This window comes from Carassius carassius, chromosome 32 (assembly GCF_963082965.1).
Source record: "Carassius carassius chromosome 32, fCarCar2.1, whole genome shotgun sequence".
Lineage (NCBI taxonomy): Eukaryota > Metazoa > Chordata > Actinopteri > Cypriniformes > Cyprinidae > Carassius > Carassius carassius.
In genome coordinates this window covers 11,108,279-11,123,585 of record NC_081786.1, presented here as the reverse complement: position 1 = coordinate 11,123,585, position 15,307 = coordinate 11,108,279, and the positions used below count along the sequence as shown (strand labels likewise).

Sequence of the window (15,307 nt, the reverse complement as noted above, 5' to 3'; positions counted from 1 at the left end):
TGCAATGGTCAATCAACTCAATCAACTCAATGCTGATGGCGGATGTCCTCATTGCGAGTTGATGCCTATGGTGACTCTGAGGACTCGCCTGGCATCCTTCTCGAAGCCTGCATCATCCGCTGCGCCGCAGCGCCGTAAGAAGCGCCGCTCGCAGCGCCTACCAGAACCGCCTCCAGCTCGGCCGAGCTCGCCGGTTCCCTCCGCTTCGCCGGTCTCCCCTGCATCGCTTCCCGATGCTCAGCGTCCGCTGCTTGCCGACGCGTCATCGGAGGAAGTGGATCTCAGGCCCGCGTCGGAGGAAGAAGACACGTGCTCTCTGCTTGCTTCGGGCAGTGAGGGTTGGGCGAGCTCCGTGGATCTCGCGCCCGCTGCTCAGAGGCCCAGCAGACGGGGGGATATCGATAAGGAGCTGATGCGTGTACTCTCGTTGGCCGCGGCGAGCCTCGGCCTCGAGTGGTCTGCACCAGCGCCCCCTTCACGTTCCCGGCTGGATGGTAGCTATCTTCCGGGTTGAGCGCTCTTCCTCAAGCTCAAAACACGCCCCTTTTCTTCCTGAGCTTCACGAAGAAGTGGCGAAGGCTTGGGACGCTCCATTCTCGGCGAGAATCCGCTCATCTGTTTCGTCAGCATTCTCCACACTGGACGGTGCTAAGAACAGAGGCTACCTGTCACTTCCGCCGGTGGAACAGGCTATAGCAGCGCACCTTTGCCCGCCCTCTGCTGGACGGCGGACTAAGGCGGCGTTGCCATCCAAAGCCTGCCGCATGACGTCATCGCTGCTCGCACGGATATTCTCTGCTGCTGTGCAGGCTGCGTCTGCGTTACACACCATGGCGACGCTACAGATTTTCCAGGGCGATCTTCTCCGCAAGCTGGATGAGATGGGACCTGAAGCGATCTGTCTCGCGGATCTGAGGAGTGCTTCGGATCTCTCCCTCCGCGCTACTAAGTCCGCTGCACCGGCCATGGGACGGGTTATGGCTTCCGCTACGGTGGCTGAGAGGCATTTGTGGCTGACGCTTTCTGACATCAAGGAGTCTGAGCGCGCTGCGTTTCTTGACGCTCCGCTAACTCCTGCCGGCCTCTTTGGATCTTCCGTCAACGAGTTTGTGGAGAGATTTGCCGAGGACCAGAAAGCTTCACAGGCGTTCAAGCACTTCTTGCCGAAGCGCTCCAGAAGCAGCTCGGGACCCCGTTCTCGCTCTTCGAGCCGTTGCCCCGCGCCGCGGGAGCCGCGCCAGAGGATTGCGGTGAAGCCAGAAGCCCCGAAAGCATCCTAGCACTGCTGGGAAAGCGCCGGTGTTCGAGTTCCGCTGCGGCCGAGCTCTCACCCAAGCGCGCCGCTGTTGCAGTTCCAAGAGTTGTGACTGCTTCAGTGTCTTCTGCAATGCGCAAGCCTGCACGAGTGCCCGCTTGCCTGCACACAAAAGCCGTTATCACGGCTACCCAGATGTTTCACAAAAAGAGTGTTTTTTCTGGTGTTCCGGCCACGGCCGATGGTGCTATAAATGTTGTGACGATGCCCACTCCTCAGTGCCCATCTCCACATGTAAGCACAGCCCTACACACAGGGCCTGCGCCCATAATGTCGACTCAAGTCGGTCGCGCACACTACATAGTAAAGTGCCCACCCCTCAGTGCCCACAATTACTATGTCACACGCGTCATGTGGTTTCTGTAAAAACGAAACCCGTGCACGCTCGTCCGGCCACGGCCGATGGTGCTTTAAATGCAGTGACGATGCCCACTACCCAGTGCCCATCCCCGCATGTAAGCACAGCCCTGCACACAGGGCTAGCGCACAGAAGATCGACACAGATCGGTCGAGCGCACCGCATAGTAAACGTGCCCACTTCCCAGTGCCCACATACACTATGTCACTTACGGCGCAGGGCTTCTGTAAAAACGAGGCCCGTGCACGTACATTCTGCACAGGCAGACGGTGAGTTGAAAGTGGTAAAAGTGCACACATGCAGCCCACGGTTACTCGCAGATATATCGAGTCCCACGGGACCCGCTCAGCCTCCCTCCAGTCGGTTAAGCGCCGGAACGGGGTCGAGGATGAGCGATCTGCCCGCTGTGATCAGCGCGCTCCCCGCCTCAGATGCGCAGCACACTCGAGCGCCGCCGTTGCCCAGTCAACAGAGCACGTGTCGCATCCAGCCCTTAGCCATTCATGCAGATGCATGGTCAGCGCTTCCAGGGGTTTCGGATTGGGTGCTAGGCATTTTAAAGAGAGGCTACTCGCTACAGTTTTCTCGACGCCCACCGCGCTTTTCAGCGCGCGTCGAAACTACGGTCAAAACAGAAGTAGCACACATACATCGGGCCGAAATATCAAAACTGTTGAGCAAAGGGGCTGTAGAGCCTGTGTCTCAAGCTCAAAGCGAGGGGGGGCTGTACAGCAGATACTTTCTGGTGCCCAAGAGAGACGGGGGTCTCAGGCCCATACTGGATCTAAGACAGCTGAACAAGGCATTGATGAAACGCAGTTTCAAAATGCTCACGACCAGGATGCTCCTCGCGCAGATTCGCAGAGGGGACTGGTTCATGTCAATAGATCTGAAGGACGCGTATTTTCAAATACAGATAGCGTCAAACCACAGGCGGTTTTTGAGATTCGCCTTCGAGGGCCAGGCATACCAGTTTGCAGTCCTGCCATTCGGCTTGTCCGTAGCTCCTCGTACGTTTACGAGGTGCATGGATGCAGCGCTCGCTCCTCTCAGACTCAGAGGCATACGAGTGCTGAATTATTTGGACGACTGGCTGGTTCTGGCCCGATCACGAGCGGAGCTCGTGGACCACAGGGCCGTTTTACTCGATCACCTCGAGAAGCTCGGCCTCAGTGTCAATTGGGCAAAGAGTTCGCTGAACCCCAGTCAGACGATCCTGTTTCTGGGTATAGTTCTGAACTCGTGTTCCATGACGGCGCGACTGTCACCACAGCGCACGATGGGCATTCAGCGCGCAGCGAGTTCTTTCCACTGCGGCGCGACTGTGTCGCTCAAACACTGTCAAAAGATGCTGGGTCTCATGGCCTCTGCATCTCCGGTTCTGCGGCTGGGCCTGCTCCGCATGCGCCCCCTGCAGTTCTGGCTGAAGGCTCGGGTGCCGCGCAGAGCGTGGGCGTCTGGCCGGCTGCATTTCAAGGTCGATCAGAGCTGTGTTGCGGCTCTAGCACCTTGGACAGCGAACGGCTGGTACCGATCAGGTGTAAGCCTGGGGACTTCCCCGAGTGTGAAAATGGTGTCGACGGACGCCTCCACTTCGGGATGGGGAGCGCTGCTCGAAGGCAGACCGTCCTTTGGCCTATGGTCAGAACGGGAAAAGCTCCATCATATCAACTGCCTGGAAATGCTGGCAGTGGAGAACGCGCTGACGCACTTTTGTCCCCATATCAAGGATCACCACGTCGTAGTCCGTTCGGACAACATGTCCGTGGTGTCCTACATAAATCGCTAGGGCGGTCTTGGGTCCCGAAACCTGTGCAGGCTGACGGAACGCCTCCTGATTTGGGCTCAACGCAACGTGCGCTCGCTGAGAGCAGTGCATGTGCCTGGACTGCAGAATCTGGGTCCAGACAGGCTGTCCAGAGGCAATGTCCCTACGGGCGAATGGTCTCTACACCCGCAAACAGTCCGGCTGTTGTGGGAGAGATTTGGCATGGCGGAGGTGGACCTCTTTGCGTCCCATGAAAACGCTCACTGCCCCGCGTTCTTTTCCAAGAACGAAAGCGCGCTGTCACGGAAATGGCCATGCTGCCCGCTTTATGCGTTCCCTCCCCTCTCCCTCCTTCCGCAGGTGATAGAACGGGTGAGAGAAACGAGATGTTCAATACTGCTTGTGGCACCTCTTTGGAAGAACCAACCAGGGTTCCCAGATTTGATGCAATTAGCAGATGTCGCCCCATGGCCGGTACCGTTGAGGAGAGATCTCCTCTCGCAGGCCAAGGGCTCGATTTGGCACCCTCAACCGGAGTTGTGGTCCCTCCATGTATGTGCACTCTACGGTTACCCGCTGATCTCGCAGTGGGAGTGCTAAATACCATCACTCAGGCTAGAGCTCCGTCGACACGACGTCTGTATGCCTCGAAGTGGTCGGTGTTCTCCAGCTGGTGCACAGCTCGAGGTTATTCACCCCTTAGTTGTGAGGTGACGGAGGTCCTCTCCTTCCTACAGGAGCTGTTGGATAAGGGCAGAGCCCCATCCACGCTCAAAGTTTATGTGGCGGCCATCGCGGCGTTTTCTGAAACGGCGTCCGGTCAGTCAATAGGAAGGAACGATTTAGTCATCCGGTTCCTCAGAGGAGCTAGGAGGCTGAATCCTACCAGACCTCCGTCAGTCCCTATGTGGGACCTCGCGGCGGTTTTGGAGGCCTTGAAGGGTCCCCCTTTTGAGCCTATCCAATCGGTTAGCCTTCAGCATCTGTCGTTCAAGACAGTATTCTTGTTGGCTCTCGCTTCTGTGAAGCGTGTGGGTGATTTGCACGCGCTCTCGGTGAGCCAGTCGTGCTTGGAGTTTGGGCCCAATGACTCAAGGGTCATACTCAAACCTAGGCACGGTTATGTGCCGAAATCCCTCAACACACCGTTTTGGGCTCAGGTTATTGCCCTGTCTGCCCTGCCGGTGTCAGGGGAGGATGGAGACTTGAGTCTTCTTTGCCCTGTCAGGGTTTTAAGAGCTTATGTGTCTCGCTCTGCTGCCTTTCGGCAAACGGAGCAGCTATTTGTCTCGTTCGGTGGACGTTCCAAGGGAATGGCTGTTTCGAGACAGACTCTATCCAGATAGATAGTTGACGCCATAGCGTTAGCTTACGCTTCCAGGGGCCTTCAGTGCCCGTTGGGCGTCAGAGCACACTCCACAAGAGGCGTTGCCTCGTCGTGGGCGTGGTCTACTGGGATCTCCTTGCAGGATATATGTATGGCGGCGGGTTGGGCCTCGCCGTCTACATTTATCAGGTTCTATAACCTGGAGGTTCCCGCCTTGCAAGCAAGGCCGCTGTCGGTATAGAAGAATCGGGGCCCTGAGGGGAATTCTGAGTTCATGAGCGCTATGCGCTGCCGACTGTTTTATGGGCAGTATTGCGTAAGACCCGCATTGCCACATTGGTCAGGCCTCGCCTCGGCTGTGTGATGTCATATTGCCGCATCTACGGATGCTGCTAGATATGGGACGGAGGGCTTTCCCCCTTTTCTGTCCCGGACTCTCTGTGAGTCCCTCAGGTGACTGTGCACTGTAAATCCTGGGCGTTGCTTCAGGTTTATTGGTGTGTGATCCCTGCGCGCACGGCGTTTTACATCGGGTTCCCGTAGCATCTTAGCTAAGACGCAGTACGAGAGAGCTCTCGTAAGAGAACGTACTCGGTTACTAAACGTAACCTCGGTTCTCTCTAGAAGAGCGAACGAGTACTGCGTTCTCTGCCGTGCGTACGATTCACTCTGGTTCGCTTCGGCGATGAAATAAATCAGGTGAGTCAGCCTTTTCGAGCTCCTTTTATAGGTTGAGCCACACCCGTTTCGGCGGGAAGTGGCAAGAAGGGCGCGAAGCGCCCTTATTGGTCTGATGTTGCATCAGCCTGCGCTCGATAGGCTGTGCAGTTGCCGCAGAACAAGCCAATGAGCGAACGAGCCGTCTCACCTATGGCTGTGTACTGCTGCAAATGCGCTTTACAAAAATACAAAATTAAGGATAATTTTTTGCTTCAGTATTTCGTGAAAAGAGACTTTTCCCGTAGCGTCTTAGCTAAGACGCAGTACTCGTTCGCTCTTCTAGAGAGAACCGAGGTTACGTTTAGTAACCGAGTACGTTTCTTTTTTAGAGAATCAGAAATATGTAGCGCAATCTGTGTAGTCTGATTTGTGAACAAATTACTTTTTTGAAGTCCCCAAAGTAAATCTAGGTGAACCAAAACACGAATACAGCATTTGTCTGTCATTAAATCTGAAGTTTGCATTGTTGTTTCTGTTCAAACTGTAGATCTAAGCCAATCCCCCTTTCTTTCCATCAATCCAATCAAAAACTACAAATGTAACATGAGGTCAACAGGAAGTCAGTCAGATGCTTGTCTCTTACGACCTACAGACGAACGTAATGTAATATGTAAAGGTCTGTCTCCCTCTGAGTGAACCCGGTCACTTCTGTACGATCCGACATCCAGTCAGAGTGCGGTTTGGCTGAGTTTCAAAGCAGCGAGAAACGGCATGTCAGACCACAACACCGTGCAAAAACAGTTACCCAATACCCCACGGGCTCCTACTTGCATTAGTATTACAGCAGAGCTCTGGCTGTATTCGGCAGAGTTGTGTAACACTGCCAGTCTGCAGGGCAGGAAAAGGGATAATAGATGTCATGCTACACATTAGTTCTGCCGCTCCACTGTCCCCTCATTCACATGCAGAACTACTGTATCTAATCCTCTCACCTGCTTCCTAAGAGCACTTCCCTCAATGACCGTTTATCGTAATGCTCAGTCATTTAATTTTCCTCCTCTCTCTCTTTCTCTCTCTCTTTTCTCCAGTTCGTGCCTTCCCTCATGGCCAGGCTTTTATCTAAAATTACCCAGAGAAAATGAGGCTAATAACTCACTTTAGACAGTGCAGCGCACAAGGCAATGCTTAAGTCTTTATATGATTTCAACTAGAGGATCCACTTGGAAAAAAAACAATAGGGCCATAACTTAAGGGCCGACCTGCAGCAATACAAAATTACAATAAATGAGATGATAGCACACAAGCAGTACAGAGAGGGGAAGTGAGAAAGTAGGGTCTAAAACGCACATGCCTGTGGTTGTGAACCATCTTACCACTAATTTGTACTGTGGATTCCCACACCTTTTGATCAATGAATTTCCTTACTTTTCCATGACATTTTGGTGGTTTGTGATGGATAATGGTGTTTAAAATTAATTTCGTAGCTATTGTACTTGAATTTAGTATGATTAGCTTGTGTGTGTGTGGGGAAGGGGTACTTTCTATAGAAGTTCCCATGACTTTTCAATGTTTCATTTGTTTCAATAACTCTTCTAGGCTTGGAAGTTTTAATATTCATCTTTAATATTGATGACTGTGGGAACACTTTTTTATCATCATCTCAAACTTCATACTACAGCTGTATAACAAAATCGTACTGTCATTTCACAGCGTTTCAGACACAGAGCTAAACGTTTCTAAGTGAGCCAGACATGCTGTCACTCTGCACACGGAATGTTTCACTGTGTGTGATCTGTCATTCCGTCAAACACCCAGGGCTTCATGCAGAGTCAGTGAGACTTGTTGAAAAATAAAAACTGACACATTAAATAACATTTTGAGATGCTGATGTCACTCTTTCTCATATTTCTTCAACAGGAGGAGATGCTTTGGGATTACATCAATGTGTCAAAATGATAGAGAATGGAAGCCAAGACATACACTATTGTGCAAGAGCTTGGAGTGGGTAAGATTTACATTTTTTTAAGAAATAGTCATCTATAATATTCACCAAGGATGCATTTATTTGATGAAAAATACAGTAAAAACAGTAATAATGTGAAATGACTGTTTAACTGTTTTCTATTTGAATATATAATTTACTCGTGTGATGGCAAAGCTGAATTTTCAGTAGCCACTGCTGCAGTCTTCAGTGTCAGTAAATATAATTCAGGTTAAACAACGCCAAACATCATTCGTTTTTACATTTCTTCTCACACATATCTATCATATGACTTAGAATATAGTGCAAAAGTCTTTTAAAAAATGTTACAGTGGTGTTTAGTAGTTTTAACTGACATGCTCATGTGCTGTGAAAGAAAATGCATTGAATTCAAAGGGATCCAGCTCTAGAGAGATTGTACTTAGTACTTACCATTTATTGGATTGTGTCCCACTGAAAGAGGTATGGCCCGGTTCAGGGTGGGTCCGAATCCATTCACCTGTGTGTGAGTGTGGTAGTTTTTCTGTTGAACCATGAATTTCTGGGTTTTGCTTTGGTGCATTGTCATTGAAACTGGGTTTTGTACTCTGCAAGATACAAACATTAAAAACAAAAACAAAAATGTCAACACCTTATTTTTATTTTATTGTTATTATTTCTTTCTGTCACAAGGATTTATGTCCATATTGAAAATTCATATATTTATATTATTCATGTATTCATATTTTAATTTATGTGGTTTTCATTTTGATTAATTACCTGCTCAAGGCCATATTTATTTATTAACATATCTTTATTGCGAGGATTAACCCCTTGAGATGAAACATCTCGTTTTCGAGGGGGTCCTCCAGTACATCAAAGCAAAATGAACCAAAAAACATATGGATATGGGTACATATGGAACATATGGGTACATATGGAAAACCACAGTACCCTGAACATGCAGGCATGCTTTTAGTAACATGTAAATGAAACCAATAATTTGCTACATAGAAAACACATCAGTATTCACATGATTCATAATTTATTTGGCATAATGTTGATCACACGCATACAGCTGAATGCCAGCACATAGACAAAAATCAATCATAGCACATGAAAATCTCTTTCTGTTATAACCATATTCATTTTTCTGCAAAATCCTTTTTCTTTCTTTTGGTATATCAAAATAGAGTTTACTGGCCAAGTGAGCTCAGTTATGAATGAGTGAAATACTGCTGCTTCAGTTTGTTGCAGTGCATTCTGGGATTGCCTTCACCACCAGTGTTAACTTATACTATTAAAATCAATTTTGGTAAAAGAAATCAAACTGAAATAAAATAAAATATAAATATTACATGATGAAATTCAATTTGTTACCCATGGCAGCTAACTGAAATAAAAGTTGAAGTACTAAAACTAGAAATTAAAACAAATATAAAATCTATACAGAGAAAAAAGAAAACTAACAAAAATGATGAAAACACATAATATCCATTACAACTAAAATGCCAAATGCCATTACAACCAAAAAAAGCCAAGTTAAAATATTAGTAAATATAATAGTATAAATAATACTAAAATAAGGACACAATGATGCTGTAGAATTTGACCAAAATTAGCCATCCAATAAGACAGCATCATGTGCATTTTAAGCGACAGTGTACCTTTTGGAAAGTCCCTTAAAATGCTCTTTAGATAGTCAGCTCACTAGCTTTTGGAACAGAGTAAAGAACACAATGTAAAAACCAAATACAGCCAAACTCCCCACAAGAAGTCTGTAAGGGGATTATGGGTACAGATAATTATCAGCTATGTCTGTGTTAAAGTATCAAACATCTTTCTAATAAGGAGACAAAACACAGCACACAGCTGTGAGGAAACGGATGTGAAATGTAATCGTCTTTCATATATCTATTAGGATGAAGAAAACAGGGATGTGGTTGCTCAGAATCACAGCTGGGAAGCTTTCTAAGACGATGACGCACAGGACTAAATCAGGGTCGGCAACTTAGAATAACATCACAAACCTACTGTCTGTATGGTGTCTGTACTCTTAGGGATAGTCCATCCTAAAATGCATTCCCCATCATGTTGTTCCAAACCTGTATCTGACCATTCTTTCAGTTTTGGTACCCATGGGCTTCCATTGTATAGACAAAAATATGATGTAAGTCAATGGAAATAGAAACTATGGCATGCTGACAGAATAAAAGGGCCAGTCTATCTGAAATTGAATTGCAATTAAAAAGTGACCAGATATCAATTATGTAACATCAATACTGACAAATACTGCAAAGTTCGACTTTATGCAAATTAGCAGTTACTATATGTGACAACTATAGTTGTCCACTGCCTTTCAATGCAAGCAAAGCTTTAGACATAACAACATGCTTTTTTTATCCACAACAATCCCACAACAAAGCGAGAATGTGAGGACAAAGTGTATAAACAGCGTCTGATTTCTGATCAAATGTAAAGCAACGGAAGGAGCCAATACACAAAAACCAGCAAACAAAATGAGAATATTTACAGGGAGAGTGTAAACAGAGGTTGCTTTTCCCCATTGAACTCTCATTTTGTCTTTCACACTATTCAGCTTTGTTGCTCCGTCTGTCTTTCATCTCTCGTTTGATATTTCCAAAGAGGTCTCATTTTGAAATGTTTGTTTGTACTGCTCTTAATTGTCATGCAATGTGTTGAAAAGCATAGTCTCTCACCCTTTCTCACAGTCTTTACATATAATAGTTTACTTAGGTTCTGTGCCTGGCATATGTACCAGCATATCAAACAATTTAAAGACCAGACAATTGGCTCAGTGTTTACAACTCTGGGGTTGAAAAGCAGGCACGAAGATATAAAAAATGTTTTAGCAACAATTTTGTATTCTAGTTATTTAGTCATTTAGTCATTTAGACACACAAGCATTGAGAAAGGCCTATTAATTTGTCCAGGAAAAGCATAAGCAAAAAACACAAAACCAAACTGCCAAACATACTGTATGGTTCATAGTATGGTTGTTACAGTTTTTACTGTAGAGAAAAGTGGCCATGCTTGTTCACCAGCTAGACCAGCATAAACCATCCTGAACCAGCATGACAATTCAAACTGGTCTTTTCAAAAGTAAAGCCAGTTATACCCCACAAACACAGAGCATTAAAGTTTACAAAGAGCAGACCATGCACATAAAAAGAAAGAGTATAACATGTCTTTCCTGAACAGGTGAAAAGCAATGAGCTGTGTAAGAGCTTATAAACTCTCTCTCACACACACAAACACCATCACATTTCCTGGACAGTGGAAGCTGCTATGTGGTGAGAACTAGTGGAATACAGTGTTTCAAGCATTTCCAAATGCATTTCTCCATTTTCGCACTATCTACATACATGTATACACAGACAGTGGGGGTTATGCGCAACAGACTTCCATATTCTGTAAAACAGATCTCCTCACTTCTGATTCAAGTGTTTTGTAAGTGCTTAGTTAAATATGGAGCAGTTTTACTCTAGATGCCTTCAAAGGAGATACCAAAGATAATCATAACCTAATATGTGGATTGATATCTAAAATAATATTTTTATTCTTTTCACTAACATTTAGATATTGAAATTGATTAAAACAGCAACAATTTTCCACTGAAGATAAGCAGGGTTGAGCCTGGGCAGCACCGGATAGGAGACCTCCTGGGAAAACTAGGTTGCTGCTGGAAGAGGTGTTAGTGAAGCCAGCAGGGAGTGCTCACCCTGTGGTCTGTGTGGGTCCTAATGCCCAGCATAGTGACAGGGACACTATACTGTAAAAAGCACCGTGGTCCTGACTCTCTGTGGTCACTAAAATTCCCATGGCACTTCTTGTAAAGAGTTGGGGTGCATCCCCAGTATTCATGCCAAATTCCATCCACTGGCCCTTGTCAATCATGGCCTCCTAATAATCCCCATCCACTCAGTTGGCTCTATCACTCTCTCCTCTCTCTCTGTAGCTGGTGTGTGGTTAGAGCACTGGCGCCATTGTGGCACTGGCTGCCGTCACAGTACGATTCATTTATTCACACTGGTGGTGTTTGAGGAGGGATCCCCTCATATGACTGTAAAGCAATTTGGGAATACAGTAATACACAAGTGCTATATAAATGTCTCATGCATTTATTCATTCATTCATTCATTTATTCATTCATTCATTCATTCATTCATTCATTCATTCATTTGTTAGTTCATTCGTTCATTCATTCATTCAATATAAACAAGCTAGCTAGGTTAGCTGATTACTTTCCTACCTAAGTCCATATATATCAGCATTAATTCATACAGCTGTTAACACAGTCTCTGACAAGCTAATGCGATGAGACCTGTTTTCTGGTTTTGGTGAGGTGACGTTTGACATTTACCCCATTTATTCTACCTTAAATGTAGAACCAGTTTCCCATATAAACACACACACATACTCTCAGGCAAGAGACCATCTTTAGAAAGTTTAAGGATGCATCTGCAGAGAGTGATGAATTGCTGCACAGGAGAGCTGGTATGCAAATCCTTTATATGGAGAGGAATTAGGCATGTATTATGCTAATTTGCATCTGAAGGTACGTGCTCTTCATTCAAAATAATCGAGATTTATAAACATTAGAACGAAGGAATGAATAAATTGAATGCATGAGAATTTTACATGAGAACTGTGTCTGCCCATCTAAGTAAGAACACTTGTGCGCAATTACTAATGAATGCAGCCCAATGCGGTGAAGCTGGGTGTTTGGGTGATTGTTTGGCCGTTGCCTAAGCAAGCACTATTACTAATAAAGCCAAGAGCATAAAAAGCCAGCACTCATGAACTTCCTAATAAGCTGCGTTACCAGACCTGGTGTGGAAAGAGCTGTTGGTTTCCTGCGCATGTAGACAGGAAAACTGAATTTTGTGACTGTGTTTGTGAGGGAGGCCAGCTGGCTTCTAATCTCTTCCAAGATGACTATACTACACCATAACTGTCTCTCATGTTCTTATGCCAGCGGGCATCTCATAGCTCTTCCCCAACAGGTGCACGAGCTGGCGGCCACAGTGACAGGGAGGAGGTATCTCTTTTTTTGTCTCTCTTACTCGTGCATTGCTCCCTGGCTTCTTGTCTGACAGGTGTCTGGACAGGTCTACCACACTTAACCCGAGGTGCTCCATGAATCCAGACTCTGGTTCACTGCCAGGCTGCAATTCAGCTTGAAACCAAACAACACAAGAAACCTGACCGGCCCAGCACCTGTGGATCACTGTAACAGTTCAAACATATACACACAAACACACTACACCAACCACACAGACCCTCTCTAAATACATACACACACTCAAGCCAAACCACATACGCACACCCACCCACACAAACCACACACATACACTCTTTCTAAATGCCTACACGCTAACCACACACCCAGACACACACAGTCTGTAAATAAATTTAAACCCACACACAAATACTGTCCATACACACGGATCCTCCCTAAAACACCAGACCTAATTGAAATACAGGCTACACACTCAGGCAAATATAAATGAGGACAACATTTACAAAAAATATCAGTCCTTAAGACACTTAGGACTGACGTAAAGCCCAAACAGCCACAACCGCAAACAGCGTTAGCAAGACTATCCCTGACGAAAACCCTCCCTGAAGGGCTGACTGGACGCTTTCAACACCACATAACACACGTGTAAAATGTACGCAGCACATTTGATGTATGCATGTGAAATCCAGCATTCTCTTTCACTTGTTATTGAATGTTCAGCAGACAGTGACATAAATCTGTGAATACACGTGTGCAGTAATGTAAATCATTGTAAGGAAACCATTGGGTTTGTGCCCAGATGTGCTCTGTGGCCTAGACCATTTTTTCAGTATGTTTAGCACAGACAACTAAGCACTGTTCAGTTATAATTGTCTTCCTGTGGACCACCGAAAGGGATAGAGATGGATGTACTGAAATACTTTTCAACATCAACTCTAGAACAAATATCCCATTGTACCATAAAGCTGTGCACTTTCATGTGGCTTTCATTGGGGTTCAACACTACGTTTAAAAAAATCAGTTAGTCTAGTCTGTCTAGTTGACTAAGCAGTCTTAAAGGGACAGTTAACCCAAACATTTTAGCTCTTCCTTTATTATTCATACTATTGTTTCAAACCTGACTTTTTTAATACTGTGGTACACAAAATAATGCATTTTAAAGATTTTTTTATATTTACCAAAGCTGAATTTATTTGATAAAAATACAGTAATACTGTGAAATCAAATATTATTAAAATTTTTGTCATTTATTCCTCTAATGGCAAAGCTGAATTTTCAGCATTCATTACTCCAGTGTTCAGTGTCACACGATCCTTCAGAAATTATTCTAATCTGATGCTTAAGAAACATTTCTTATTATTATCAAGGTTGAAAACTGTTGAAAACAGGAATCTTTGATCAACAGAATGTTCAAAAGAACATCATGAACATTATGAATGTCTTTACAGCTTTACTTTTGAGCAGTCTAATGTGTTTTTGCTGAATAAAAGTATTCTTTTCTTGACCCTAAATGACCTTTTTCATGCAATTTCATGCTGTAAAGGGCACTATAAAAATAGTCAGTGGCAAAATGCATAATATTTATGATTTATGCAATCTTTTGCACACTGAATGCACACTGAATATTTCTGAATACCCATCAAAGGAAAAAGATCATATATTGTCAACTAGAATGCAGCTAATTTGCCCTTTGCCTAAAACAGCAAATTACAGTGATGCATCAGCAATATTAACATTTTTCAAAAAGGTACTTAACAAGGAACACAGTCTCTGTGAGAAATTAGTTTAATATGTTAGTATGAAGCTACTTAAATAGTATCATAATATGAAATGAAGTTTGCAGACGAGCAGTTAACTGAACAAACTGTGTGGTCTGCATTCAAATATCTCAATAAAAACCACAACAAAAGAACAGCAGGATCTTTTATGGCCTCCACACACCACCACTGCAGGCCAGTAAGAGAAGAAGTTTACAGAGTACAAAGCCAGATCCATTTAGGTACTGTGATCCCAGCTGATTTCTGCCCACAAGTGACTCTTCTGGTAGACAGGTTAGATCAGCAGGGACATCTGTTTACATGTGCCGTCTCTGATGAAGAGGAACCTGTCTGAGACTGGAACTGAACCCGCTCGCTTCTGGATTCAGAATGCACTCTAAAGAGCCAGTCAGCACTCAATGCTGCTCCTGTGGCCATGAAGCCACATATTATTATTTTTTTAATTCACTAATGTTTATTTGCCCTAAGATTATTCTGCGCAAGGGGAGCAGAAGTATAATGAGCTGTTTATATTGAATTTTACGACACTGGGCTGGGATTCAGAGTAAATCCTGGTAATATGAATTGTAATTATGGTTTTTGGAGCATAGCGGTTGAACACACGTGATGCGGCTCTGCTTACTTCTTCTAATGTGTCTATTGCAGCCCAGCAATATAATAACTTGGAATGTGCAAAATGACATATTTTCAAAATCAACCAGCCAGTGGGTTGCCTGAATGATCTGAAAGAGCACGGTAATTAAAGGTACCACATGGAGAAAAAAAAACATACACAGTCTACATTACCAGGTTGGTTAAGATGAATGTCTCTGAAATTCTTTTATGCTCAACATGATTGCATTTTTTGATCAAAACTTCAGTTAATCAGTATTATTGTGTGCTTTCTATTTGATTTTTCTTTTCATGCATTCCTGTGATAGCGAAACTGAATTTTCAGCAGTCAATTACTCAGTGTCCCATAATCCTTTAGAAATCATTGTAATATGCTAATTTGGTGCTCAAGAACATTTCTTCTTATTATCAATGTTGAAAACAATTGTGCTGCCTAATATGTGTGTTAGCTAACCAATTTCATAAGAGCAAAAGAAGCAATTTTA

General features: G+C 44.9%; 1 protein-coding gene across 8 annotated transcripts in view; it reads right to left on the bottom strand.

The window, feature by feature from the left end:
* ltbp1 (latent transforming growth factor beta binding protein 1) overlaps nucleotides 1–15,307 on the bottom strand; it is an 86,000-nt gene that overhangs the window by 52,026 nt on the left and 18,667 nt on the right. For all 8 annotated transcript variants that reach the window (XM_059520231.1, XM_059520233.1, XM_059520235.1 and 5 more), the window contains exon 4: nucleotides 7,842–7,996. In XM_059520231.1, coding sequence (XP_059376214.1) covers nucleotides 7,842–7,996 — 155 coding nt within the window. The remainder of the gene's footprint in view (nucleotides 1–7,841; nucleotides 7,997–15,307) is intronic.